The sequence below is a fragment of the Anoplopoma fimbria genome, chromosome 3 (assembly GCF_027596085.1).
Source record: "Anoplopoma fimbria isolate UVic2021 breed Golden Eagle Sablefish chromosome 3, Afim_UVic_2022, whole genome shotgun sequence".
Lineage (NCBI taxonomy): Eukaryota > Metazoa > Chordata > Actinopteri > Perciformes > Anoplopomatidae > Anoplopoma > Anoplopoma fimbria.
Genome location: NC_072451.1, coordinates 2554431 through 2581663, shown reverse-complemented (window position 1 = coordinate 2581663; position 27233 = coordinate 2554431). Strand labels below are relative to the sequence as shown.

Here is a 27233-nt window from a genome sequence, read left to right as displayed (position 1 = left end):
CTCAATAGCAGATTTGAACGTAACAAATGAACAGAACCATAGAGGGCAACATATTGAAACTTTGACCCACCTCCATACAAGATGGCCGTGTTGTGAACAATCAGCTGAGCGTCGGCTTTGAACTCCTCAAACGTTTTATACTTTCCTTCAGACAGGTTCTGAGGGAGAGAGAGACAGAGAGACAGAGAGAGGGAGAGAGGGGGGAGAGAGACAGACAAAGAGAGACAGAGAGAGAGAAAGAGAGAGAGAGAGACAGAGTAAGACAAGAGACAGACAGAGAGAGAGAAAGAGTGAGAGAGAGAGAGGGAGGGGGGGAGAGACAGACAAAGAGAGAGAGAGAGAGAGAGAAAGAGAGAGAGGGAGAGAGACAGAGAGAGACAGAAAGAGAGACAAAGGGAGAGACAAAGAAAGAGAGAGAAAAAAAGAGACAGACGGACAGAGACAGAGAGAGAGAAAGAGAGAGAGGGAGGGAGAGAGAGACAGAGAGAGAGGGAGAGAGGGGGGAGAGAGACAGAGTAAGACAAGAGACAGACAAAGAGAGAGACAGAGAGAGAGAAAGAGAGAGAGAGAGGAGGGGGAGAGACAGACAAAGAGAGAGAGAGAGAAAGAGAGAGAGAGAGAGACAGAAAGAGAGAGACAGACAAAGAGAGAGAGAGAAAAAAAAGAGACAGACGGACAGAGACAGAGAGAGAGAGAGAGAGAGAGAAAGAGAGAGAGAAAGTTGGTTGGACAGAGAGGGGACAAGAACAAAGAAGTCGATTCACAAGCTGGGTATGTGTGTTGTTTGTTTGTCGACATGTGAGAGGTCCAGTAGAGGGCAGTATACTTATTAACGCTAACAAACACAACACACACACACACACACACACACACACACACACACACACACACACACACACACACACACACACATCACACACACACACACACACACACACACACACACACACACACACACACACACACACACACACACACTGGGCAATGCTCCAGTGTTTGTGGCAGTGTGTGATGCACCAGTGACCTCAGCCTGATGAAGGTATATTGAGATCTGTGTTGTACACTTTCTAGAGACATAATCATATTCAATGTACACCCACATAGAAAAAAGATGCTGCTATAACTCCAGAACGTGCCAAAGAAACTTTAGATTTTTAAGTTTCCTTCAGTAGCAAAGCAATGCAGTGATAGTTCGTTAGCAAACAGGAACTTTTTATAGCTAATTCGGCATATTTTAAATAGTGCCAATTTGCTAAAATGTGAGTGAATAAAGGCCTAAAAAGGGCAGAGTTATCTCTAGTTTGTTTTTTACTTAATATTCATTTTTAAAGAATTCCTGCAACATCCAGTTATAAATTTTCCTGATATCCTCGTACTTCCTAGGAGAATTGACCAGATGTTGCATGGATTAATGTCTTGGAAAAAAATAAATAATTCCATAATATTTCATTGTGTTTCACTTTTTGTATCAGAGGTTTTTATTACTACCCTTTAACCCAAAAAAGGTCCATAAATATACATAGAAATCATTGGAAAAAAAACGCTTCCAGAACGAATCCAGAATTCACAGACAATCTTTTACATTTTTAAGTTTTCTAGTGATAGTTGTCTTGTCGCAGTATTTTGATAAAACTGGATTATTCCAACATGGATGTTTAAATGTAACAGTCTGAGGGGATTTGTGTAAGGGTCAAAAACAAATCATCATATGAATAAATAAATAAATAAAGTAGGAAAAGGGTAAGAGAGTAAGAGATAATGGGAGTTTCATGATGTTTACCTCGTGGATGTTTGAGACTTCCAGCGCGGTGTGGATCAGCCGTTTATACATCGGATGTTTAGTGTCTTTGCCTTTCTTGTTCAGGTCCACTGCCTGCAGATGCAGAGGAGGGATAATTATTTAATACCACTTTGAAGAGGAAGAAGGGGGGGGTGTTAGAGGGGAGGGGTGGAGTAATGAAGCTGGGATACATGGAGGCAACATGGAGGATAACTGAAGAGATATGATAGCTTTTTTTTTTGAAGGGAGACAGGAAGGGGAGGAAAAGTAATGAGATTTATCAGAACTATAATAGAGCGGAGCGTGGAGAAAGAGGAAAGAGTGAGGAGAAAGAGGGAGGGAGGAGGTGAGCAAGTGGATGTAGAGTAATGGATGAAAAGGCAGAAGAAGGGAGGAGAATGAAGGGCAAGGAGTTATACTAGTGGAATATTTGAAAGAACACAGCAGAAGCATCCCCTGCTTTATGGTCTGTTTGACTCTAAATGGAGCATCATTTACTAAATGAACATCATGCTGTATTGAAGAAGACTTGAAACTAGAGATTGAGACCATAAACTCATGTTTACAATGTTTACTGAGGGAATAAATCAAGAGAGAAGTAGAGTCATTTTCTCATAGACTTCTATGCAACCAGAGGAGTCGCCCCCTGCTGGACAGGAGAGAGAATGCAGCTTTAAGACACTTCAGTATCGGCTTCACTCGGCAGAACTGGAGGTTGCAGCCTGGTAAGAAAAATAAATATATGTTTGTTCTCACCCTCTCCTTCATACGCTGGACGATGAATCGCAGGTATTTACTCATCTCCTGTTTGTTCAGGTTCTTCTTTTTACTGCCCTGCAGGACAGAGAGGGGTAAAGGTTACATAAAGTTTGATCTGAAACCTGTAACCCAAATGCTCTTGTACACAATTAAAATGTATATTTATATTGGCCCAATGCAATGTCCTCAAACATACCGAAAATACATTAAGGACCTGGTAGAAGAGGCAGGAAGTGCAAAGAGGAACCAGTACGGAATTAAAAAAAACTACAGAGCCAAAAATAGAGCTACAAATAATCAAGAATAATATTTGTTTGCTGTCTATATCGGGCGTGTCTGTTGGCATTCAGCTGACAGTGAGACCAGATGGTAAATATTCGCTCTTTTTTAGCACAGACATTTATTTAAATTACAAATATTGACACCAGTATCACATCTTTTTTGTGTTTCTGCATTAAACAGATTTCTAAAATGTCTTCTCTGGGCTGAGACAAAGAAGAGAAACAGTCAACTCAGCAAGATTTTCTGCAGATTTATTGGTCTCTGTAGGATTATTACAGAAAGGTAATTACAAAAGTGCATAAAGAAGACTTCAGACAAAGCATTGATGTAGCCGTAACATGGAAGGATGAAATCAAAAAATACTTATAGAGGCACATTTTAGTCGGACTAACAGAAGATTGTTAAGCTTCAGCTTCAAATATCACTGGTTTATTTTTATTTATTATTAAAGATGCCAGTTTTGGTTTAGAAAATGGTTACTAACTAGCTACAAGTAAATGTCAAACCTTTTTTTGTGGAAATTCTGTGTATTGGCATTTTTTTTAAAACATACATACCACCAAAGAACATATTCTTTTTGGAAAATTGCAAAAAATAATAACCATTATTGCTACAACTAAGTATTAGTGGTTGATCAAAAGAAGCAGGATTAAAAAGAGGAACTAAATAAAATAAAAGTAAAAGTAACCAGGGTTAAGGTATTTTAGAAAGAAAATTGCCGTAGATCCACGCGGTGTGTATTTCATATTTTCTAATTTACTAAAATGAAGAAACATCTCTGATCCAAGCTTCATAGGATGGAGGGGAAGGTGACTTTCAATCAAGAAGGCCACGAGGTCTGCTTTAATTTTCGCCATGACAACCAAATCCGGTAAAGAGTGCCGTTAATGCAACTGGATCAGAGGACACCTGAAGTACCCCTCACAACAGCTTAAAGATGTTGATCGATAGTTATGGAAAGATGGGCAAGACCGAAACATACGGATCAGTGGGGTAAAAAATAAAAATTGTGTAAATATCGGGATCAATTTGAGAAAGTCTGATTTTTTTCCAGTCGGTAGAGTGAATGATATTAAATTGGATTAAACCATTTTTAGCACATATATATGAAGTGTATCATCCCATAAATCATTCTGTCCTTTTGTTGTATCATATTCTAGTTATTGCTTTTTACTTATTTATTATTCTTTACTGTGTGATTACTTATTTATAATACCTGTTTTTTCACTTATGTCTCTTGTTTGCACTTTCCACTCTGCTGCTGTAATCCTGCAAATTTCCCCAATGCGGGACCAATAAAGGATTATCTTATCTTATCTCTTATCTTATTGCTAATTTCTTCGCCAATATGCTAACACGAAAAAGAAAAATTAATATGGCTTTCCTTTCCTTTCCCTCTCAAAATCATATGCTTATTTATCATAAAAAAAATTAAATAAACAGAAACAACAGACATTTAAGAGTACACACACTTCCTGTCGGACCACCTACCCTGCAGACGACACACTGCCAGTGGGATCCTCCGTCTCTGGGCTTGAACTCGTCCGACAGACACTTGAGGTGGTAAACCCGGAAGCAGATGTCGCACGAGAGGACGTCGCCCGGTAGGTGACACTCGAAGCAGTACCAGTCGTGGCTCTCCGCCTCCCACTCCTGCATGGGGGAGACACAGCAGAGCAAAAGTCTGGGTGACCCCCCCTCCCAACCCCACCTTCAACGTGTGAACCACAGCAGAGGGGGTGGGGGAGGAAGGAACCTTCTTCAGCATTCTGACTATGTCATATTTTAGTTTTTTTACGTTTGTTTACCTATTTATTATAAATGTTTTGATTTTCTACTTATGTCTCTTGGTTTGCACTGTCCACTCTGCTGCTGTAATCCTGCAAATTTCCCAGCTGTGGGATTTATAAAGGATTATCTTTAATATCTAATGAATTCTTTCTTGGGAAAACGTTAAAAGATTTAAATCTACCTGGGTACGATTAGGCTGAATAAAAAAAAGAACAAAACTGGCTGGTATCCTGTTAAAAATAATAAAATATATATATAATTATTACTAAAAATATATGTATAATTATAATAATAAAATGATCACACAGTCCATGAAAAAAATATATATTACAAAAAAGAACTTCCCTCCTGATTATGAATATGGAAATAAAGCAAGTGTAGTATTCAATAAAGGGAAAGTTAAATAAATAATAAAAAACCCTGTCACGCTGGCCTTAGCAACAACAGCAGGTGTTGACAGCATGGAGTTCATAGCAACAAGAGGTCACTAATTCAAGTTGTGAACCAGCTGAGAAGTTCTGGATAAAAGAAATGGATGAGAAAAACACTCCCCTTTTTAAGATAATAAGCTTTTTCAGCAAGAGACTGGCCTCGTTTTCTTCTCGTGGAGCAAACTAACAAACAAAAACAGAATCTGTACTGAGTTGCCGCTGAGTGTGAATATGTGGTATTGTATTCCTGCCAAACTCTGCTCCGATAAAAAAAAAAAACATCTATTGAATCCTTTCCAGGAATAAATCAAATTTTATAAAGTAAGTAATGATTGAGTGTCACAGGGAAGGAGGGGGATTTCACAGATTTTTACAAACAATCATTAACTATGTCAAAAAAACCATGTATTTATGTGTACTGAGGACATGTTTGTGCATGTACTGCACCCTTTACGTATCCATAAATACACATCCTGCTTTTACAAATGCATATAGACTCTAACCACTGTTAAAAAACAGGGTGTTTAAGGTTTGGCTCTCTTGCAAAATTCCAATATCTAGATAAAATGCTGCTGCATTTAAGTTAAGCGTTGAATGTATTTTTTATAATTTATATTTAAATGGCTTTATTTTTTCATTACTGTACCTGAAACCTAATAATTGTATTTTTGTATCCATGTATAATGTTAATGTCTGAAAGAATACGACATTTTAATGATAAAAAAAAATTAACAGGGAAAAGTACAGATACAGATATTTTACTACATTTCTAAAAGCAGAAAAAAAAAAGTTTCATAAATGGGAATTGGAATTGAAATTCTATTGATTCATTTTGTTGTCAAATCCTTTGGTACAATTATATTTTGCTTTTGGAGATGCACTGTGAATAAGGACCAGTCTTATTTTGATGCGACGATTTCTACATTTTGTTGATTTAAATGTGCAAGTGCAAAAAAAGCCTTCTCCTAAAATCAATGAATAATGGTGATATAAATAATGGTGATCTCAATATTGATCAAAAAGAATCGTGGGTTATCACTTTGGCCATAAACCTGCAGCCCTAAATAGACACATGTTGCAGTAGTAGTTTTCATGAAGGGGTTGAAGTGAAGGGCGCAGAGACAGGAAGTATAAATAGCTTTAAAAAAAATAATCAACTATTAACCTGTCAAGAGTCCAACTCCTCCCACTCACAGTCTGGAGAGACTCCGTAGGGGGGAGAGCGGGAGAGTCGTGACAGAGTGCCGCTCAATAAGAGCATAAACACCACAAAAAACACATCATTTTCTCCGTGTGTTTGTTCGGGTTTTTTGGGGAGCTTATTTTAAAAAGGACACTCTAAAAACTGTGAATATACTTCTACTAGATTAACACATAACCTCTCCCTTTAACACCAACAGGGCTCAAGCACAGACTCGTATTATTACATTACATTACAGTCATTTCGCAGATATCCATTAATTGATTTGTCGATTTACAGAAAATTAATTAAAAACAAAACAAATCTGTCAGTCTGTTTTATATCATTGCAAATATATTATCTACACAAGCAATTTAAAAAATGTCAGTTTTGGTAGGTTGTGATGACCATTTTTTGTAATGTTCTGGAATTTTATACTTAATTAATTACCCCAGAAATAGATTAATCATTAAAATATATGTCCATTAGCTGCAGCCATAATATAATAAATATATCAATGAATTTTGGGAACAAAAAAGTCCATGTGAAGCACAACGGCTGAACTGAAGCAGTAACATTTCAACCATTAAAGCCCATCAAGATGAGAATCTACTCTGAAAATCCATCCGCTAATTCCTCAAAGGGACTTTTACTTTTTCAGACTCCTCGCCCACACAAACACTTGACAAAATAGAAACGGCCCTCGTGTTCTGCCGAATGTCAAGAGGCACTTCACTGTTGTCGGGCTGCCTGATGAAAGACAAGTGGCTGGCTTCAAAAAAAAAAAAAAAAAAGAAAAAAGGCTGGAGCTCTCTGAGCCAAGGACACGGTGTCTGTGGTTCCACAACAACCGGAGCCTGGAGAGAACTGGGGCCCGAGCAAAGACTTGGCAAAGAATAAGAATGTTTACCTGCAAATGTCAGATATTCTGATAAAACTGAGTTGAACTGAATCAAATATTTAAGCCTGGAAATCTTCAAAACCAAGTCAGAAAATCAGATTTTTGGGGTTTGAATCGCTTCTCCAAACATCCGTTAAATACCTCTGTGGTGTTTGGAGGGAAAATGGGCCTCGGCTAAAAAGCTGCCAACGAAAGGGGAGGGGGGGCGACTTGGATGGTGATAGAGGACGAGTTGAGGCAGCCAGAGGGTTGGCTGCCTTCAGCCGTCTCCCCACCGCTCTGGTGTCATGCTGGGACACGCCGGAGAGGCTGAGCAGCAGCGTTTAGCGTGTCTTCTGATGACCGAAAACAAAAAACAAGGCCCAGGATTTCTGCTGGTTTTAGAGGTAAACTGCTGAGCTTGATGTCTGACAGATGATGATGATACATCTGACACGTTCCTGTAACCAAGTATGCACTTACTACAAAATGTTCTGCATGTTTGGATCACCTAAAGAAATATATATTTATGCAGTCATTTCTTGACTACTCTACTTTAAACTCCTGCACTAAATAATATTACTAACAGTGTTTTCACAACATTTTAATTCATTTGAGAGCATCATCCATTTAATGGCCTGTAGAGGATTCAGAAAAAAAGATCCCTGAGCACGCTGTAAAGATAAATATATGCTTGTAAAGAAAGTACACTGAACTTCGTCAAAATAAGGGGTTAGTAAATGAAATAATGTGCATTTGAGCTCTCTTTTACAGTCTGTAAATAGTAACTGTCAAAGCGCATCAACACATCATATCATGTTCATTATCATGCATCACACGTGCGCATCTTCAAGTTAGTTTGAAATTTTAAAAAATTTATCGATAAATATGCTAAATTTAGGTTAGCTCGGAGCAAACAAAAGCGCACAACCACACAAACCCCCCCCCATGTTTCATTGATTTAAAATGAAGAATGAAAAGGAAACACGCATGCCAGACAGATGTTAAGAACACAGCAACCCCTCTGAGGAGAACTACAACTACCAAGACCAAAATACTACAAACGCACAGATGCTTGCTACCAACCTGCTTGTCGTCTCATTAAATCAAACAAACACTGGTGTGTGTTCAAGCTGAAATTTACACTTGATATTTGACTCTGGTTGGAGGCTTCTTAATGCCAAGGCTGTACCAAGTGAGTGTTGTTTGTTTTGTTATTTCAAGCAAGAGCACATCTGTAGATAAGTAGCGAGCTCATATTTCACTGATCACTTCCCACAAGAAGATTTAACCACGAAGAAGCAGCGCTGCAATGGACATTCATGAAGCTTTTTTTTTTTGCTTTTTTTTTTACAGCAGAACTGAATGACAGCAAATAGCTTCTGGCAGTTTGTTTATTATAATGTACTGTAAGCAATTTCAAAAGGGAAACCTGATATGTTTTCCGCTTGTGTAATCATTTCAATCCCAAGCATTACTTAGTGCGAGAAAACTGAATTTCTTTCCACTGGCACTGAAGGCTTTTCCTATAATTTTGATAAAAACCTACAACTTTTGCACGAACCAGAACCAACTGTATGCTGTTTAGACTTTCTGTGACCTGCATTAAAAAAAAAACATTCACTCAAATCCCTGACTGCCCTGCACGTGCAGAGCAGATTTCTCACAGAATGATGTTAGTAGAGAAGAGAGGAAAGAAACATGAAGTGATCGAAATGAGGGAAGAAACCCTGAATTTGGAAATAACAAAGCAGCCCTTACCTTGCTCCCCTCCGCTCTCGGGTCCTGTGATTGCAAGTGATTCAAAGAGTAGTGTTTTAAAATCCTGCTGCTAGGAAAACACCTGAGCTCCGCTGGACCACAGTGTCATGTCGTGAGAAAATATATATATATATATTTTTTTTTTTAAATCATATGAATATTTTGCAGGGGATACAACAACAAAAAGGACCACGATGGATTTAATGCTGCGTTCAGGACAACTCGGTCAATTGACAACATCAATTAAAAGGCAATGTTAAGTTTATTTGCCTGCATTAAATCAAAACAATACAAACTAATATACATATGTTCTGTATGTAATTTTATGTCAAAATATGTCGCCATGTGTTGTGCATAAAAGTTATCTTTCATGCACAAAAGTTATCCGGTACAACATAAAACATGTGGAGGCTGCACAGCTGAGCGTTCATCTGTTTGTACTTTTGCCGAAGACGGCCATGTTTTTTGTTGACGTTTGGCGTCGTGGCAACTGTAACGCTTGAAAGTCAGAAGCTGGATATCAAAAATGGGAAAATAACGACCTCCGAGTTGTTCTTGAACGCAGCATAGGGTCCTGGGACTTTGTTGAGGTTTCCCTGACGATGTCTTATAGACTATTTAACAGTTACAAAACGTAAACATTCCTCAAATGTGCCTCAGCTTGTTTCCTTCTGGAGTTCAAGGAATATATAAAGAGGAATGAATGCTCATTACATCGTCATGACAACATTCTAATCTTGCAAGTACTGTTACAAATAATCTTGATGATGTAATGATCCTTCCCCCCTTTTTTTTTTTTTTTTTTTTTTATAGGTTCCTTGTTGCGGTGCATGTCAATGACATCAGCTGACAGGAAGTAAACATGTACCCACAATTCTAATGAAATGTTAGACACAGTTGTGTTTTCTCTACTGTGTTTGGAATTTTGTCAATTAAACTAAAACTACAATCAAGTTCCACAACATTGCATACTTCTTCCCATGATTTCCATGACTCCTATTCTGGTCTATAGGCACACATTTAATCTACAAAATGTACCTTGAGTCAATATAAACTGATATGTTGTGTACATGAGCATGTGCAAATGGAACACACTAACTAGGTCAAGCTATAACTAAAGAAAGCAGATTAGTTTCTCATATTATTCTAAAACAGATCATATCAATTATTCATTTTACTTCCTGCACAATACTTCCTTTTTTTTTTTTTGAAATGGGTAACTCATGACAGATACTGCCAGGGTGTGAGAAGAACAACACATTTTGCAGCTGCAAACTCAGCTTTCACGGTCAATGTAGAGCACACTGGGGAATATATTGCTTCAATTTGACGACAGTTGACACCAACATTGTTTGGACATTGACAGGTTCTTCATCCTTGATCACTGTATGACATAAATATTTGCTCCTGTAATGTCTGCTTGTGCTGCGACTCTGTTAAAACTGTGTTCACACTGCGAGCAACTTGACAAATGGGCGGCTACTTCCTGTCAGAATCTGTGAGCTGGCCTCAGATCCTGTTGCAACTTCATCACTGCAAATGTTGTTTACTGAAAGGGCTGATTTCTCTTTAAAAGCCAAACTGTTTATTACTGCTCTGATTTTATCGTTTGCAGTACATATAGGCTCAATTACAGACTTGCTTTTTTACCTCCACATAATTTCTCTCTCTCACATATCTCAGTTAATGAAATAAAAACAAACCAGATCAGTAAAAGCCAGAGAAAGAAACAAATAAATCTATTATTAAAACTGACATTCCCACTGATGACAGTGACACGTGCAGCCATTCGACAAAACCCTTTATCTACTTTGCATTATTGTAATCTTTAAAGAAGCGGCCAAAAAATGACTATTAATCAGTGAGTTGCTCAGCTATTGTATAGCTATATCATAATGTCAAACTTTCTCTGGTTCCAGCTCATCAATGGTAACTATAGTTATTGATTTTTCTCATCTTTCATTGTGGTAAACTGAATATCTTTGGGTTTTGGACTGTCACATTGGGTTTTAGGAAACAGTGATGGGCATTTTTTCACTGTTTTCTGATGTTTTATTGGACTAAATTATTAAATAAATCAATCAAGACAATAGTCAGTAGATTAACCGATGGAGAAAATAATAATTAGTGCAGCCCGTAACCTTTCTGATAAATGTTTGAAAGAACTGTCAAGCTTTGATTAGCTAGAGTTGGATTAATTGATCAGTACATCATACAACACAACCCCATCATGTTGGCCTTTAGAGGCTGATGAAAGCTATTTTTTCCCTTCCACAATTCAGCTCTATGAGAAATCTTGGACTTTCTTTAAAAAAATGTTGCTCACAGTGTCAACACACAGACACCCACCACGTAAATGTCAGACATAAAAAGGATGAATCTGCTCCTTTTTGGTGACCAATAACACATAATCTAGAAATAAGGATTCATTGTTTGCTAAACTTACCATCTCGTCGCCGGGCAGCCAGTATCCTTCCTGCTCGATGCCGGCCTTGGAGCCCTTGCAGCCAACAGTCAGGGTCTCCACCACCAGGCCGTCCTTCACGGCCAAGCTCAGCTGCCTGGCAGTCTCCTTAGGGTGCATGCCAAACACACGGCTCAGGTACCTGGGCAGGTGGAGGTAGAAAACATTATTGATATATCTCTGTATGGTAGCCATTTACATTGTTGCTCAAGATGCTTTAATAGTCTCACAGCAGGTTGTGAAATAGTCATGAAATGCAATTTATTGGTTTCATGTTCAGGGACACAAATTGTGTGGTTTTTTTCGTGTCCATCGGAAAACCTTTTTTTCTTGACGACATTATGTTAAAAACAAGAGTTTAGTAAAAGGCAACAGAACTACTTAGTAGGGTTGACGAAAACATTATGGTTGTCCTTAAAATAAAACCATGAACAGTTTGGTTTAGGCAACAAAACCAAAAAGAGCTAGGTTAAGGCAACAAATTTAAAAAAAAAGAGCTAGGTTAAGGCATGAAAACCAAAAAGAGCTAGGTTAAGGCAAAACAATCACAAACATTTTGGTTTTGGCAACAAAACCCCAAACAGCTAGCTTTAGGCAACGAAATTACCAACAGCTAAGTTTAGGCAACAAAACCACAAACAGTTTGGTTTAAGCAACAAAACCACAAACAGTTTGGTTTAGGCAACAAAACCACAAACAGTTTGGTTTAAGCAACAAAACCACAAACAGTTTGGTTTAGGCAACAAAACCACAAACAGTTTGGTTTAGGCAACAAAACCACAAACAGTTTGGTTTAGTTTGGTTTAGGCAACAAAACCACAAACAGTTTGGTTTAGGCAACAAAACCACAAACAGTTTGGTTTAGGCAACAAAACCACAAACAGTTTGGTTTAAGCAACAAAACCACAAACATTTTAGTTTAGGCAACGAAATCACAAACTGCTAGATTTCACTCTCAGATTTGTAATTATATTTTATCAACAATACCCCAAATCTCCATAAACTATAATGATACTCCCCAAGACACAGATTAGATGCATGTGATTTTAAATTACAGCAGAGAGTCTTTCTCATCGGGTTTCTCCTCTAAAGCAATCCACCATTTCCAATAATGTTCTGTTTGATTCCTGCAGCCGCCTGCTGACTGGCAGTGAACCTCTCTGAGCAAGGTCATGTTTCCTCGACTGTGGCAGACAGCCAACGTACGAGTGAATACGTCAGTGGGGAATCAAGCGAGAGTCTTTATTTACTCCAGAGTGAGGTGATGTGAGCACAAGACAGGATTTACTTAAAGCAAATTTAAAACCAAAGAACCAGGGAGACGAGATGCTACCCTGCTACAAGAAGAAACTAATGAAGAACATTTCAATATAATCAGACCAACAATTCTATCCATGTCGGTCACATTTGTCGTAGTAGAGTTGCAAAAAGTAAAAAAACACAGCTTTGTGTCTAATTGACCAAAATGGAGTATCGTCCAAGTTTAGGAGTTTAAAAAGTAGAATATTACAAACGTGCATATTACTTTTTTAGGCAATCACGTAGATCTGAATCAAACAATAAATTTGCAAAGGTTTGTAAAGTATAAAATAATGCCCAAAATGAAATTGTTATTTGTTTTTGTTCAAAACTCAACAATATCTAGTAAAGGATCATATAAGACAAAGAAAACCAGCAAATGCTGACATTTGAGAAGCTGGAAACAACTTCTGCTTTGTATTTTTGCTGAAAAATATGAAAGACAATAGTTCACTTTCTGTCAATATATTAATCCAGAAATTAGGTCTGTAGGACATAAGGAAAATATGCAATAACATTGTTGAATATAGCTTTTAATTATCAAGTCCTAAATTCCCCAAAAAAGAAAAATTAATGCATATTTTTGTGAGTTTTGTTTTGTCTCTTTGTGGTTCATTTTTATTGATACAGTTCAGAGTTATTCTGTAGTATGAATTGAGGTATTAGGGGTTTCCATCCTCGTTTACTCTATTTCTTATTAACTGAATGACAATTGTGACTTTAAAAAAAGTCAAACATACCATGAATTTTACAGTTGGTTAAACACACACCAGGTTTTGTAAATGAGCAATTATATTGGTTAATGATTAAATAATTGGCTCTAAAACAGCCTGACTGCTGTGTGCTGGGACTCCACACTGTATGGGAAGGTTACTGTACTTTTTTCATTATGTGAGAGGGGGCGGTTTAATTTATTCGCCACCACCTCTCTGACTTCAATCTACTCTATTTCCACAAAACCAAAGCCATCGCCCTCTTGGCCACGAGGCTTGTTTGGTGAGATTAAGCTACAGTGTGACTGATTATAGGATGGAGATGTGTGTGTGTGTGTGTGTGTGTGTGTGTGTGTGTTCAGGAGTGTCGAGGCTATCCGTTGCATGCCGCTGCTTACAGTTGCCATGACAACAGCAGCTCGCCGCCCAGGCATCGATTTGGCAAGCGGCCAGCCCCAAAGGTGCTCGCCAACTTGCCTTGTGAGGTGCGTTTCATTTAGTCTCCGCTCCACCCGCCGACTGATCAGCGAAGTGTGTCCCGCCGGATTATTTGTCTTCAATTTGCATAGTTTGAACAACGCAAGACTCATTACACAGATAATATAAAAAGATGTTTAAACCGGGTGTAGATACTATGTGGAGGTTCAGTTCCCACTGGGAGGTCGGGTTTGCAGTTATATGGTGGCTGACTTCATGGCAAGAAAAGGCATTGAGGTTGTTGAACCTCAGAACTCCAACAGCTGTCAATCCTACTATTGATAGATGCCCTCGTATACAGCTGAACCATGCCTTTGCAGCCTGCACAAATACACACACATTAACCAAGAATTGGTGGGTCAATCGATTAGTTGATAATTAATTAAATCACATCTGATGATTGATTAATCGCTCAAGTCATTTATCAAGCAAAAACATATCAAACATTCTCTAGCCCCTGCTTCTCAAATCTCTTTTTTCACACATTGTAAACTGAATATATTTGGGTTTTCTGACTCTTGGTTGGACAAAAAACTCAATTTGAACACGTCATTTAGTCATTTGTTTCCATATTTTATTTTTTTAACATTTTATAGTAAAATGTCCTAGAAAAAAAGGAATCATGAAAATGACAAAAAACATTCTAAATTCAACACAAAGATGAACAATCCCTCACTGGCTTCCCACCCATGTTGAGAGCCGTTTATCTCCAGATGAAACGGATGCAAAAAAGGCAACAATTTTAACCGTGAAAATATTTACCAAGCAAAGATGGCTCCTCTTTTACCGCTTTTCTCTGTCTATTAAGACTCAAGAAAATTGTCATAGCATTTTTCTCATTACATCCTGTCATTCTCTAAACTAATTGATTGATTGATTATTCTAAATATGTGCCAAAACTGATAATGAAAACTGCATTTTTTTTTTTTTTAAATGTTATTCAGCTACCAATTCCTAGTATGGATTTATATTCTCAAAATGAAAACGGATTTTTCAAAAGATCTGCAGACACAAGTCACCTTGTGTAATAACGTAAAAAGGCTGGGAAACGATTCGTATAACACAACATGTCCACATAAAGCTGCTTCAAGTAAGGGCATGTTTGTGTGCGCTGCTGTTTTTCTCCCTTCAGGTCATCACTGGAGCTGAATTGAATCACATGAAACGGCTCGGGAATATCTTGTTTAAGGACACGTAAGCAGGCCAAACCATAGAAGAGTTTTGTATAGGTTAAAGATTCCTTCCGGACTAAATTCCTCACAAAAGAGCTTTTCATCCTCGTGAAGAAGTGGGCTTAGATGGACGCCAACAACTCAAACTCACGGTTCATTTCTCGTCTCCCTCTCATGTCACTTTATGTTGCACAAGAAAAAAATGGAAAAAGCAGTCATTGGGAGAACAGTTTGCAGTGAGGTCTGTGGATCGCCGTAGTGAAGCAGGCGTGAGGCGATCATGTGACTGTCACAAATGCCTCACTGATAAAAGCCCTATGTGCAAAGAAGGCTAATTCACTTAAAGATGCTTTAGGAAGGAAAGGTCCAAACAAAATCAGAGCAACATGCACAGCTAGATCAGCGGGAATCTATGTTTTTTGTTATTAAGTTGAACAAACCCATCTTAAGTCAACGTACGCTCGTACCGTGACAGATACACATCATCATACCCGTCTTGTCGGTGATTTAACTTACTTGGTGATCCTGTCCATGTTTGCGATTTGTTTCTGGTTGCGGACGACCTCGATGGCCGCCCACACATACTGGACCACCTTGGGGTCCGCCTGCCTCTTCTTCACCACGCGTGACATGATTTCCTTATTCATCTCAACTGTGGGGGGGGGGACAGCAACAACAAGGGAAAAAAATATAAAAAAAATCAGCTGATGAAATGAAAAGATACCAAAATACAGCCACATACTTAATAGTAGCAGTACTACCATTAAAATAATACCACTGGTACGGTTTGACTTAATCAACACCTCACATTAAAGAAGATTAATAAGGCTTTAAAGCTTCTGCCGACTGTGCTGTTTGAAACCAGAAGCCAAACTACATTTTGTATTATCCAAATATTATTGAAAGACATAAAGGGAATTTATAAGGGTGACAAGGTGTGTAAGCTGAGCTTTTTGTTGCCTTTTTCCCTCCTTAGTTTGTTCAGCTGTTGTTACTCTTCCAAGCGGAAACTTGTAACACATCCTAACACTTTATAATTGTTAAACTGAGTTAAATCTGTTTTAATATGTAAAGCAAAACTTCCTCGATAATCATGTTTAAAAGCGACTGAAGCGACAAACGCCTCTCTGCTGCAGACATCAATTTAGAATCATGCCGAAGTGTCCTATCCAAGCGCCATATATTAAAAAACATGCATACATTTAAATCATATTCCTCCTGTTGAGAATTGATTACACATAAGACATAATGATATCATGTCTTGTTATCATCCAGAGGACATTCTTAACAGACCATTTCCTTCTGGGACATGTGGAAATCAAATACAGTAGTGTGGTGCTGGACGCTCAGAAAAGAGAGGGAATACAACAAGGAAATCTCTTAAGAGACCTTCAAAAGGTTTGGAATAATACCGGCTGCCTCTTAACTGGGGTGCACAGGCATGGCCTTCCCTGAATATCTTCCAATCCGATTTTACGCGGTCCTCCTCTTAACCATCCGTGAAACTGAAGATGTCACTTTCATAAATCGCAGCCATAATAATGCCCGGAGCATTTTTTAATGCGAAGGAGGGAGGCTAAGCTTGAGTGCTCTTTGTGTGAGCAATGGCTGCGACAGATGTTTCATCTTCACACTTTTCTCATTTGAGTATGAAGTCTGGGTGGAGGGTGAAAGAAAAACATGTGAGGAACATATTTGGTGTTGAGAGCAAATAAGCAAATCACGCAACGCGACTATCAACACATAACAGGTGGTCACTGGCAGCAAACAGGCAACAAATCTTGACTAGAAATGTAATATATTAGTTTTTGGGACTGGTAGAGACTAGAGCTGAGCCTGGGTTTAGGTACACAAATGTAAGCCTGATAAATCTGATATTAAAGTTACATGGTAGGCTCATCTTAAGCACTCATTGTCACCATCTGGATTCCTTTAGGCCTCAATATGACAAAATCGTCCATCTCTATGAAATTTTTAATTCTTTGTTTAAATGGTTACAAATCTAACTATTTATTTTGGAATTTAACAAAGTATAAAATGAAATAAAAGTGCTGGAAAGTGCAGAAATCGGGAATAAACTGTACAGAAAAATAAATAATAATAATTACAAATAAGACAACACTTTTCATTCTGGATATGCTAAATTGATTATTTCCAACTATGCTCTCCAGGAGGAGAAACTGAATTTTACATTTTTGTCACTACGCAAATTGTTAAATAAAAGCTTTTTCTGTGATTATCCAAGGTAATACCTCACAGTGTACTACGCAGAACGAGGAGATGAGGTGGATCAACATTTTCCACCCAATTCCGTTTAAAACATCACAGCAATCGTGTTTATAAGAGGCAAGGTGAGACATTGAAAATCAGGTAGTTCTGCAGACTTCTCAGCGTCACTAAAAAGCTGAAGAAGAAAATAAATGGGATGAGAGCAGTAAGGTGGCAGGGAGTAATGTGAACCCCCCCCCCCCCCAATTGTGTCAAGTGCAGCAGGCATGAAGGAGGGACACCTGTGCCATGGCCACTCCGGCCTGCACACCTATGTCTCCAGAGAGCTCACACTTCACGATGACAGAACGGCGCCAGCGTGCTCCCCAATCAATTAGGAAAGGTGCGTTACACTGGAGGCAATTAGGGCGACACAGGGTTGAGAGGGGTTTGTGGCTCCGAGGGGAAAACAATGAGACTACACAGTGTCTGACTACACAGCGAGCTCCTGCAAACGTGACTCCACTTCAATCATCCCTGATAGTCATGATATGAAAGAAAGTCAAAGTAAAGTATGTCGTAAAAATAGTCATAGTCTAGTATGTAGTAATACTATCATAGTATAGTATGTCGTAATAAACTCATAGTATAGTATGTCAGAAAAATATCATAGTTTAGTATGTCGTACAAATAGTCATAGTATGTCATAATAAAATCATAGTATAGTATGTCAGAAAAAAAGTCATTGTATAGTATTTCGTAAAAATATCATAGTATAGTATGTCAAAAAAAGTCATAGTATAGTATGTAGTAATACTATCATAGTATAGTATGTCGTAATAAACTCATAGTATAGTATGTCGTAAAAATATCATAGTTTAGTATGTCGTAAAAATATAGAAAAAACATAGTCTAGTATGTAGTAATACTATCATAGTACAGTGTGTAGTAGTATATAATAGTATATATAGTATATATAGTATATAGTAGTACTATCATAGTATAGTATGTACAGTGTGTATACTATATATAGTATATAGTAGTATATATAGTATGTACAGTGTGTAGTAGTAGTATATATAGTATACAGTAGTATGTAATAGTATATAATAGTATATAGTAGTGTGTATAGTAGTATATAATAGTATATATAGTATATAGTATAGTATGTAGTGTGTAGTAGTAGTATATATTAGTATACAGTAGTATGTATAGTATATAGTAGTACTATCACAGTACAGTATGTAGTAGTATATAGTAGTGTATATATATATATATATATAGTATGTACAGTGTGTATAGTATGTACAGTGTGTAGTAGTAGTATATATAGTATACAGTAGTATATATAGTATGTATAGTATGTACAGTGTGTAGTAGTAGTAGTAGTATATATAGTATACTGTAGTATATATAGTATGTATAGTGTGTACAGTGTGTAGTAGTAGTATATATAGTATAGAGTAGTATATATAGTATATATAGTGTGTACAGTGTGTAAGGAAGGCCACGGGGACTGCTAGCATTAGCTTTAGCTCTAGCTAATGCTAAAGCTAAGCTAGCTCACCTGTCAGTGAGCCTGTCTGATCTCCAGCCTGCTCCTCACCTGGAGCCCACAGACAGCCACAGACATCCACAGACAGCCCACAGACAGCTCACAGACAGCCCGCTGCGTGTTTGTTTTGGAGGCCGCCATCACGGGACAGGGAGAGGCTACAAGCTAAGCTAACTCGGCTAAAGCTAACCTGGCTAAAAGCAGCGTTTTGACGTCAAAACTCACCTTTATTTTCACAGTGTCACCAACCGAAACTGTTGCAGAAACATCCAGGAAGGACCGAAGGCGAGGCGGGTCACATTTAGTCTGTTTCCAGGCTGGTTAACAGGCTGTTTTTTGTGTGTGTGTTTGTCCAGCGGAGGGCTACACGGTGAGAAGCAGGGTAGGGAACGGGAAGGTAAACACAGACAGCGCCACCGGAGGCCACTGCAGCGGGTGAGGGGAGGACTCTAGTGGCGGGGAGGCGGTACTGCACCACGCCGCTACGTGGCCCCGCCCTCCTCGGGTTCTGATTGGCTGGGGGTTGTTGTCTGCGTCGGTTGGATTGGTTAGGGATTGGTTAGGGATATCGGGGTGGACCAATCAGAAGCAGAGGAGGGCGGGGCATGCCTTGGCTGTGTTAAGGATTCAACAAACACAAACAAAACAAAAACAGGAGGACATTCCTGGGTTTTTTTATTTATTTAAATCATAAGGACACACCTTCTCATTCAACTACTTTGAAGAATATATATATTATTATATATATTATTATGTATTATCTATAAATATATGTATATCTATCTATCTATCCATCTATCTATCTATCTATATAAATATATGTATTTATATAAATATATGTATATATGTACAGTACCAGTCAAAAGTTTGGACACACCTTCTCATTCAACTACTTTGAAGAATATATATATATATTATATATATATCCATCTATCTATCTATCTATCTATCTATCTATCTATCTATCTATCTATCTATCTATCTATCTATCTATCTATCTATCTATCTATCTATATTAGTATGTATTATCTATAAATATATGTATATCTATCTATCTATCTATCTATCTATCTATCTACATATAAATATACGTATGTATTTATATAAATATATATATATGTATATATATATATATATATATATGTACAGTACCAGTCAAAAGTCTGGTACTAAATCTACAATGTAGAATAAAAATAAAGAAAAACCATTACATTACATTGAATGAGTTCAATGTATTTTTTTATTACTACGAAAACAATAAGTGCAACGAACTGATACGAATACAATAAGTGCTACGAGGAAGGCTCAGGGTAGTACATTGCAGATTAATATTGAAGACATCCAAACTATGAAGGAACACATGTGGAATCATATGGTAAACAAATAAATGCTCAACAAACCAGAATATGTTTTATATTTTAGATTCTTCAAAGTAGTTGAATGAGAAGGTGTGTCCAAACTTAACTCCAGGAATGTACTACTGTTTTTGTTTTGTTTGTCATGTGTTTGTTGAATCCTTGAGTCCTTGCATATTTCGAATAAAGATATTATACAATAAAATAAAATACATAATGATGCTTGGTGCTCAAACACAGTCAACAATGTAGAAAAAATGAAAATGAAAATAAAGAAAAACCATTGAATGAGAAGGTGTGTCCAAACTTTTGACTGGTACTGTATAGTCATATAGACGGTGCTACTGTGACATTACAAGCATTTAAAAAAAAAAAGGTAAATGGATGCCATTTTTGTTCCCCATTAAGTAAATAAATCAAGTGAGGAAATGACGCAACAACCCACTCTCAGCGACAAACATGAATACAAAATGACCAAAAATCAATAAACACGGAATTTAAGATACTGTCCCTTTTAGAAGTTCTGTCTATTTGAGTTTACAGAACTCAGCAGTGTTTCCAGACGAATAAAGAAGCCAAAGTCCAGCATGGAGAGGCTGAGTGAATGTGGTCTGGACTCTATGGAGGAGAGTCATGGTTTCAGAGACGCTGTAGAAGGACAGAACACCTGCACTGTGATCCAGGTACACTCCTACTCTGGAGGAGAGAGGACCTGAGACGGGAGTTTGGACACTGTTGTACCAAAACATATAACTGTTTTCGTCACATCTTAATGCCCAAGATTTGTTATTGAGTCCAAATACACATTCAGTTGAGCTCCCAGTCCGGCTGATAATTTTGTATGCGACTGCCACAAAAACTTTATCTCCTCTCCACTCCACCTCCCAGTAACAACGTCCAGTCAGACTCTCTCTACTCAGGACCTGATGCCAATAAGAGAATCTGTCTGGCTGACTAGAGTAAGACTGCTGTTGTCTCATTAATGTTGCTTTTCTGTTCCCCTCAGATAATAACAGATGTGTGTTTGCTGTGTTTTTATCCAGTGTTATTTTACGTGAATATTTTAAGAATCCTGTTCTGGTCTTGGGTTCTGATTGTGAATTTGACAGTAAAACATCCACTTCAGTCACTGTCAGTACAATGTTTGTCCATTTCTCTCTCAGGACGTCCTGTAGTTTATCTCTGACTTCTGAAACCGCTGTTGTCACCTCCTCAAAGTACTGCAGTGGACGGATGCTGATGCTGGATGAGTCTGTAGACTCACTGAGTGCTGACAGTGAGGGGTAGTTGTGTAGAAACTGGTTGTGGTCCTCTGTGTGTGAGAGCTGCTGCAGCTCAGCGTCGTTCCTCTTCAGCTCAGCGATCTCCTGCTCCATCTTCTCCTGAAGCTCTTTGACTCGACTCACTTCAGTTCTCTGCTGGGATCTGACCTGCTGCTTCACATCGGAGCTTCTTTTCTCCATGAGACGGATCAGCTCGGTGAAGATCTTCTCGCTGTCCTCCACTGTTTTATCAGCAGAGCGGTTGACGGCCTCCACCTCCTGTTGAAGCAGCTTCACGTCTTTCTCTCTGTCCTGGATTCTCTGCTGGATGTTTAGTCGACTCACCTCCAGCTCTCTCTGCCTCTCAGTCCTTTCTGCAGCAGCTGAGACTGTGTCGTGTCCTTTATGTTCATTCACAGGGCAGAGATAACAGATACACTGCTGATCAGTACGACAGAACATCTTCATCACCTCATCGTGACGAGAGCAGATGTTCTCCTGAAGCTTCTTGGAGGGGTCCACCAGCTTGTGTTTCTTAAATGGAGCTGATTCATAGTGAGACTGAAGGTGTTTCTCACAGTAAGAAGCCAGACACATCAGACAGGACTTGACAGCTTTCAGTTTCCTCCCAGTGCAGACATCACAGGCCACATCTTCAGGTCCAGCATAGCAGTGATCAGCAGGAGCAGCTTGGAGTCCAGTCTTCTTCAGTTGCTCCACTAAATCTGCCAACATGGTGTTTTTCAACAGGACAGGCCTCGGTGTGAAGGTCTGCCTACACTGAGGACAGCTGTGGAGTTTCTTCCCATCCTCTTCATCCCAGTGGGTTTTAATACAGTTCATGCAGTAGCTGTGTCCACAGTGAATAGTCACCGGAACCTTCAGGAGATCCAGACAGATGGAACAAGAGAAGCTCTCACGGTCCAGCTGAACTCCTTTCTGCGCCATTTCACCTCTCAGTTGCTCAACGACTGTCTGCTTTTCACTTCCTCATAGTTGAAACCAGTTTGTGTGTGGTAGTGAATGGGACCTGTCAGCTGCTGCACTTCAACACATGTTGGTTACACCCATCGTCAGACTGTAGATCTGAAGGGGAGGGAACAAGGACATAAAGACAGAGTGGAGCTCACTGTGTTTGAGAGCAGGAAGAAGAGGGAGCGGTTATCAAGTTACAATTCATTCCAGGAAGAATAGTAGTTTGAGAGAGAGAGGGACTGTGTCAAACATTTTATCTAATTATTCATTTTACAAGAGAGCTCATTTCTTGATTGTAACAGTGGTCACTTCGGGTTTTAGGAGGTTAAATCTTCATGGGATCTCTTTCACAAATAGATATTGTGTTCCAATGTAAAGCAGTCAGATTTAGATGTTTAACTTTTACAATAATTGTAATGTAGTAGTTTAAGATTTTGAGGAATAATAACTGCTGTTGATGTAAAGACAAAGACAATACGTTCTACACTTTATTTCTCTTTAATCATGAATTCCTAATGATTTAAATCAGTTTCACAGCAGTAACCATGACATATGAGACATTGCATTTTTATTATAAATCGTATCTTATTTGCCTAAAAATATGTTCTTAACTAAATCTATAGACAAACTGAGTTTTCGTGCTCTAACCTCCACTACATCCCTGGTTATCAGGATGAAGGCGCCCTCTTGTGTTGTGCTTCAGTTTTCACATTTCACCTGTTAACCTGCTGTGATGTTCACTGCAGGAAGACATGTACAAACTTCACCAATCTTTAGCAATTTCAAGCAATATCAGTAAAGAGACATTTAAATGTAACATTACATTATGTCAGTTTTTTCACAGGAGTCCCAAATTGTAACACTGATGCTGCGTTCAGGTGACATTGGAAAGATGGTAGAGAAGAGCTTCCACTTTACAAAAAGTATTCATATCAGTTCTCAGGTTGTAAATAGTATTTTGGGAATGCAAGACTTCAGGCTGTGGGTTAAAATTTTCTCTGACTTCTTGAATTCTGATTTAACAACATTGTGACATTTTTAACAAAATGTAGAGAATCAACTTCACAATATCTGTTGTCTTATGTGTGTCAGGACTCAACAAATCCTCTTCACACCCAAACTTGACCAAATTAATTATTACTACTTCTAAAGTTATTAAGTCGGTGGATAAATCCTCTATATAGATATAGTGCGCAAACAACCCCTTGTTTGTGAAAAGCACCAAGTGATATAATTCTCTGCTCATTTCTCAATGACCAAGCTGTTTTAATGAGGAAATTTTAAAGGACAGAGACTGACTGACAAATGCTCTTCTGCTCTAAACATGAACTCTGAACTTTGTGATGTTTCAGGAGGAAAACTGCTTCAGATCAACTCTCATACATGTTTCACATTTTCTACATCAGCTTTGTAATAAACCCTGAAATGAAGAGGAGAAGAAAATACTTCGTCCATGTTTGTTTATTCATCATGTAAACCTTCAGTTTGTTCACAGACTTACTTAAAGTCTGTTAAATGACTCTTGATCAATGATTTCATGTACAGATTCACTTCACCCACAAAATGATTATCGTTGAACAGAATCTCAGCTATGTAAAAGAGAATAATGAATTATCTTCCTAATGATTAGGATCGTGATTACTACAGTTTTATAATACCTCATAGGTCTGCGAAACACTTAAAAGTAAATGGTTTATGGATTTCTTTACAAATTTACACAAAGACAGCAACATATCTAGGATAAAGGAAGGCCTGGAACTTTTCTTCTGAAGAAAAAAAACAATATAAACGCATCAATACAAATATTTATGAATCAATTAGAGCTCAGAGAAGTTTACACATTCATGCAGAGAAATGTGAGTTCAGGTAAACAGACATCATCATGAGCAGTGATAGCCTCCATGGCTAAACAGACACAGGAAGGAGAGCCACATAAAGAAAGTCAAACATTTACAGAAGAACTAATGAGAAGATGTCAAAGTACCACCAGAATGTTTGACTGACAGCTGATCTCTGTGCAGTGAAGAAACGCCACAACAATCAGCTCTCAGAAACAAACATGGAGACTAAATGAGATTAAGAGTTAAGACACAGAATTTAACCCTTAAATGACTTCAGTCTATTTGAATTCACAGAACTCAGCAGTGTCTCCAGAGGAATAAAAAATAATAAGTCCAGCATGGAGAGGCTGAGTGAATGTGGTCTGGACTCTGTGGAGGAGAGTCATGGTTTCAGAGACGCTGTAGAAGGACAGAACACCTGCACTGTGATCCAGGTACACTCCTACTCTGGAGGACCGAGGACCTGAGACGGGAGTTTGGACTTTGTTGTACCGAAAGTCATAACTTTTATTGTCACATCTTAATGCCCAAGATTTGTCATTCCGTCCAAATCTACATTCATCCCAGCCCCCTTTTCTGCTGATATTCTTGTATGCGACTGCTACATAAACTCCTCCTCCTCTCCACTCCACCTCCCAGTAACAACGTCCAGTCAGACTCTCTCTACTCAGGACCTGTAACCTGTTAGTGAATCTATCTGGGTGACTAGGGTAAGACATTTGTAGACTCATTAATGTTGCTTTTCTGTTCCCCTCGGATAATAACAGATAATTGCTTGCTGTGTTTGGATCCAGAGTGATTTCACGTGAATATTTTAAGAATCCAGCTCTGGTCTTGGGCTCTGATTGTGAGAATAAAACATTCACGTCAGTCACCGTCAGTGAGACTTTGGTCCATTTCTCTCTCAGGACGTCCTGTAGTTTATCTCTGACTTCTGACACAGCTGTTGTCACCTCCTCAAAGTAGAGCAGAGGACGGATGTTGATGCTGGATGAGTCTGTAGACTCACTGAGTGCTGACAGTGAGGGGTAGTTGTGTAGAAACTGGTTGTGGTCCTCTGTGTGTGAGAGCTGCTGCAGCTCAGCGTCGTTCCTCTTCAGCTCAGTGATCTCCTGCTCCATCTTCTCCTGAAGCTCTTTGACTCGACTCACTTCAGTTCTCTGCTGGGATCTGACCTGCTGCTTCACATCGGAGCTTCTTTTCTCCATGAGACGGATCAGCTCGGTGAAGATCTTCTCGCTGTCCTCCACTGTTTTATCAGCAGAGCGGTTGATAGCCTCCACCTCCTGTTGAAGCAGCTTCACGTCTTTCTCTCTGTCCTGGATTCTCTGCTGGATGTTTAGTCGACTCCCCTCCAGCTCTTTCTGCCTCTCAGTCCTTTCTGCTGCAGCTGAGACTGTGTCGTGTCCTTTATGTTCATCCACAGGGCAGAGATAACAGATACACTGCTGATCAGTACGACAGAACATCTTCATCACCTCATCGTGATGAGAGCAGATGTTCTCCTGGAGCTTGTTGGAGGGGTCCACCAGCTTGTGTTTTCTTAATTGAGATACATCATAATGAGGCTGAAGGTGTTTCTCACAGTAAGAGACCAGACACACCAGACAGGACTTGAAGGCTTTTAGTTTCCTCCCAGTGCAGATATCACAGGCCACATCTTCAGGTCCAGCATAGCAGTGATCAGCAGGAGCAGCTTGGAGTCCAGTCTTCTTCAGTTGCTCTACTAAATCTGCTAACATGTTGTTTTTCCCCAGGACAGGCCTCGGTGTGAAGGTCTGCCTACACTGAGGACAACTGTGGAGTTTATTCTCATCCTCTTCATCCCAGTGGGTTTTAATACAGTTCATGCAGTAGCTGTGTCCACAGGGAATAGTCACCGGATCCTTCAGGAGATCCAGACAGATGGAACAAGAGAAGCTCTCCCGGTCTAGCTGGATTCCTTGCTGAGCCATTTTCTCCTCGAGAAACCACTTGGTGACCTTATCTTATAGAAGAACATCTGGTTTTAAATCACAAAATCTGTCTTTTGTTCCTGTTCATTTGCTTCTCTTCACTGAATGAGCTTCCTGCTCGGAATAATGTGACCCATGAGGAGCTGGCTGCATTTTATAGCCGGAAGAAGAGGGAGGAGATATCAAGCTTCCATGTAGTTGGACCTCATTCGAGTTGGAGTCCCCCCACCCACCAATGGCCGTCGCATTCCTCAATCATTTGTCTTGTCTTATTTTAAAGCGACAGTGCAGGTTTCACTGGCTTTTTCATCATGGAGTGAAGATAAGAACAAAAAGCAGTCAAAGCTAATGCTGCAAAGATAATAAAATAAATCCCAAACACAGTTGGTTACTTGCAAGATAACAAACTCTGTTTATGCAAAACTTTTAAACTTTAAAGTGATTTACAGAAGACAAGCATTAGAGAATGCTTATTATGATAGGAACAGAAAGTGTGCACACATGTTATTCATAAAGTTAATTTATAAAGTTAATAACCATAAAACCACAATCCATCCCTAACCTTATCACACCTAAGAAAGGAATAATATTTAAAAAAACACCACAGAGGATAATTCAGTTTTGCAGAATGGTCTAATATAAATGGTCTCATTTGTTGTTACATAAAAAAAATAAAAACATTACCTGTAACATGTGCTTTTATTTTCCATTAATTCCATTCATGTTCATATTACAGATACTATTTAAAAGATACTTAATAAATATTAGGTAGAATATACAACTTATGTCCTTCAAGGCACACATGTAAAGATTATTCAAAAAAAGGGAACAAATTGAAATTGTGATTCAAATAACCTTCTTAATTTTACAGAAGATAACAGAAGATGTAAGCAGTACTTTTATCTCAAAAACAGCGTTCCCTCTGATGAAAAGAGATCTTAATATAACATAGAAGTCAATGATAAAATTAATTTAATCAAAAGGTTAAATCAGGGTTGTATAGGAAGCTATCACGGAGTAAACAAAAGTGGAGACGTATACAATCCAACAAAAGTTGGACATAAACCTGATAAAGTATAAATATTTGTTCTTC

General features: G+C 38.6%; 3 protein-coding genes across 3 annotated transcripts in view; all 3 read right to left on the bottom strand.

Annotated features, from left to right (window-relative positions):
• zmynd11 (zinc finger, MYND-type containing 11) overlaps nt 1-19129 on the bottom strand; it is a 29224-nt gene extending 10095 nt beyond the window's left edge. Inside the window, 8 exon segments of the mRNA XM_054625427.1 lie at nt 71-158; nt 1781-1873; nt 2537-2614; nt 4313-4474; nt 8865-8888; nt 11311-11470; nt 15506-15641; nt 18978-19129. Coding sequence (XP_054481402.1) covers nt 71-158; nt 1781-1873; nt 2537-2614; nt 4313-4474; nt 8865-8888; nt 11311-11470; nt 15506-15636 — 736 coding nt within the window. The 5' untranslated portion in view covers nt 15637-15641; nt 18978-19129.
• Nucleotides 19130-20553: 1424 nt separating this feature from the next.
• LOC129089299 (tripartite motif-containing protein 16-like) lies at nt 20554-22323 on the bottom strand. Its single transcript, XM_054596711.1, has one exon. The coding sequence runs from the start codon at nt 22315-22317 to the stop codon at nt 20635-20637; it is 1683 nt and encodes a 560-aa protein (XP_054452686.1). The 5' UTR covers nt 22318-22323; the 3' UTR covers nt 20554-20634.
• A 1757-nt stretch (nt 22324-24080) lies between these two features.
• On the bottom strand, nt 24081-26140 carry LOC129089306 (tripartite motif-containing protein 16-like). Its single transcript, XM_054596717.1, has one exon. The coding sequence runs from the start codon at nt 26138-26140 to the stop codon at nt 24464-24466; it is 1677 nt and encodes a 558-aa protein (XP_054452692.1). The 3' UTR covers nt 24081-24463.
• Nucleotides 26141-27233: the final 1093 nt, after the last annotated feature.

Bases quoted from the DNA above. Each gene is read 5' to 3' on its own strand.
- LOC129089299 (XM_054596711.1), bottom strand. From the start codon at position 22,317: ATGGCGCAGAAAGGAGTTCAGCTGGACCGTGAGAGCTTCTCTTGTTCC.
- LOC129089306 (XM_054596717.1), bottom strand. From the start codon at position 26,140: ATGGCTCAGCAAGGAATCCAGCTAGACCGGGAGAGCTTCTCTTGTTCC.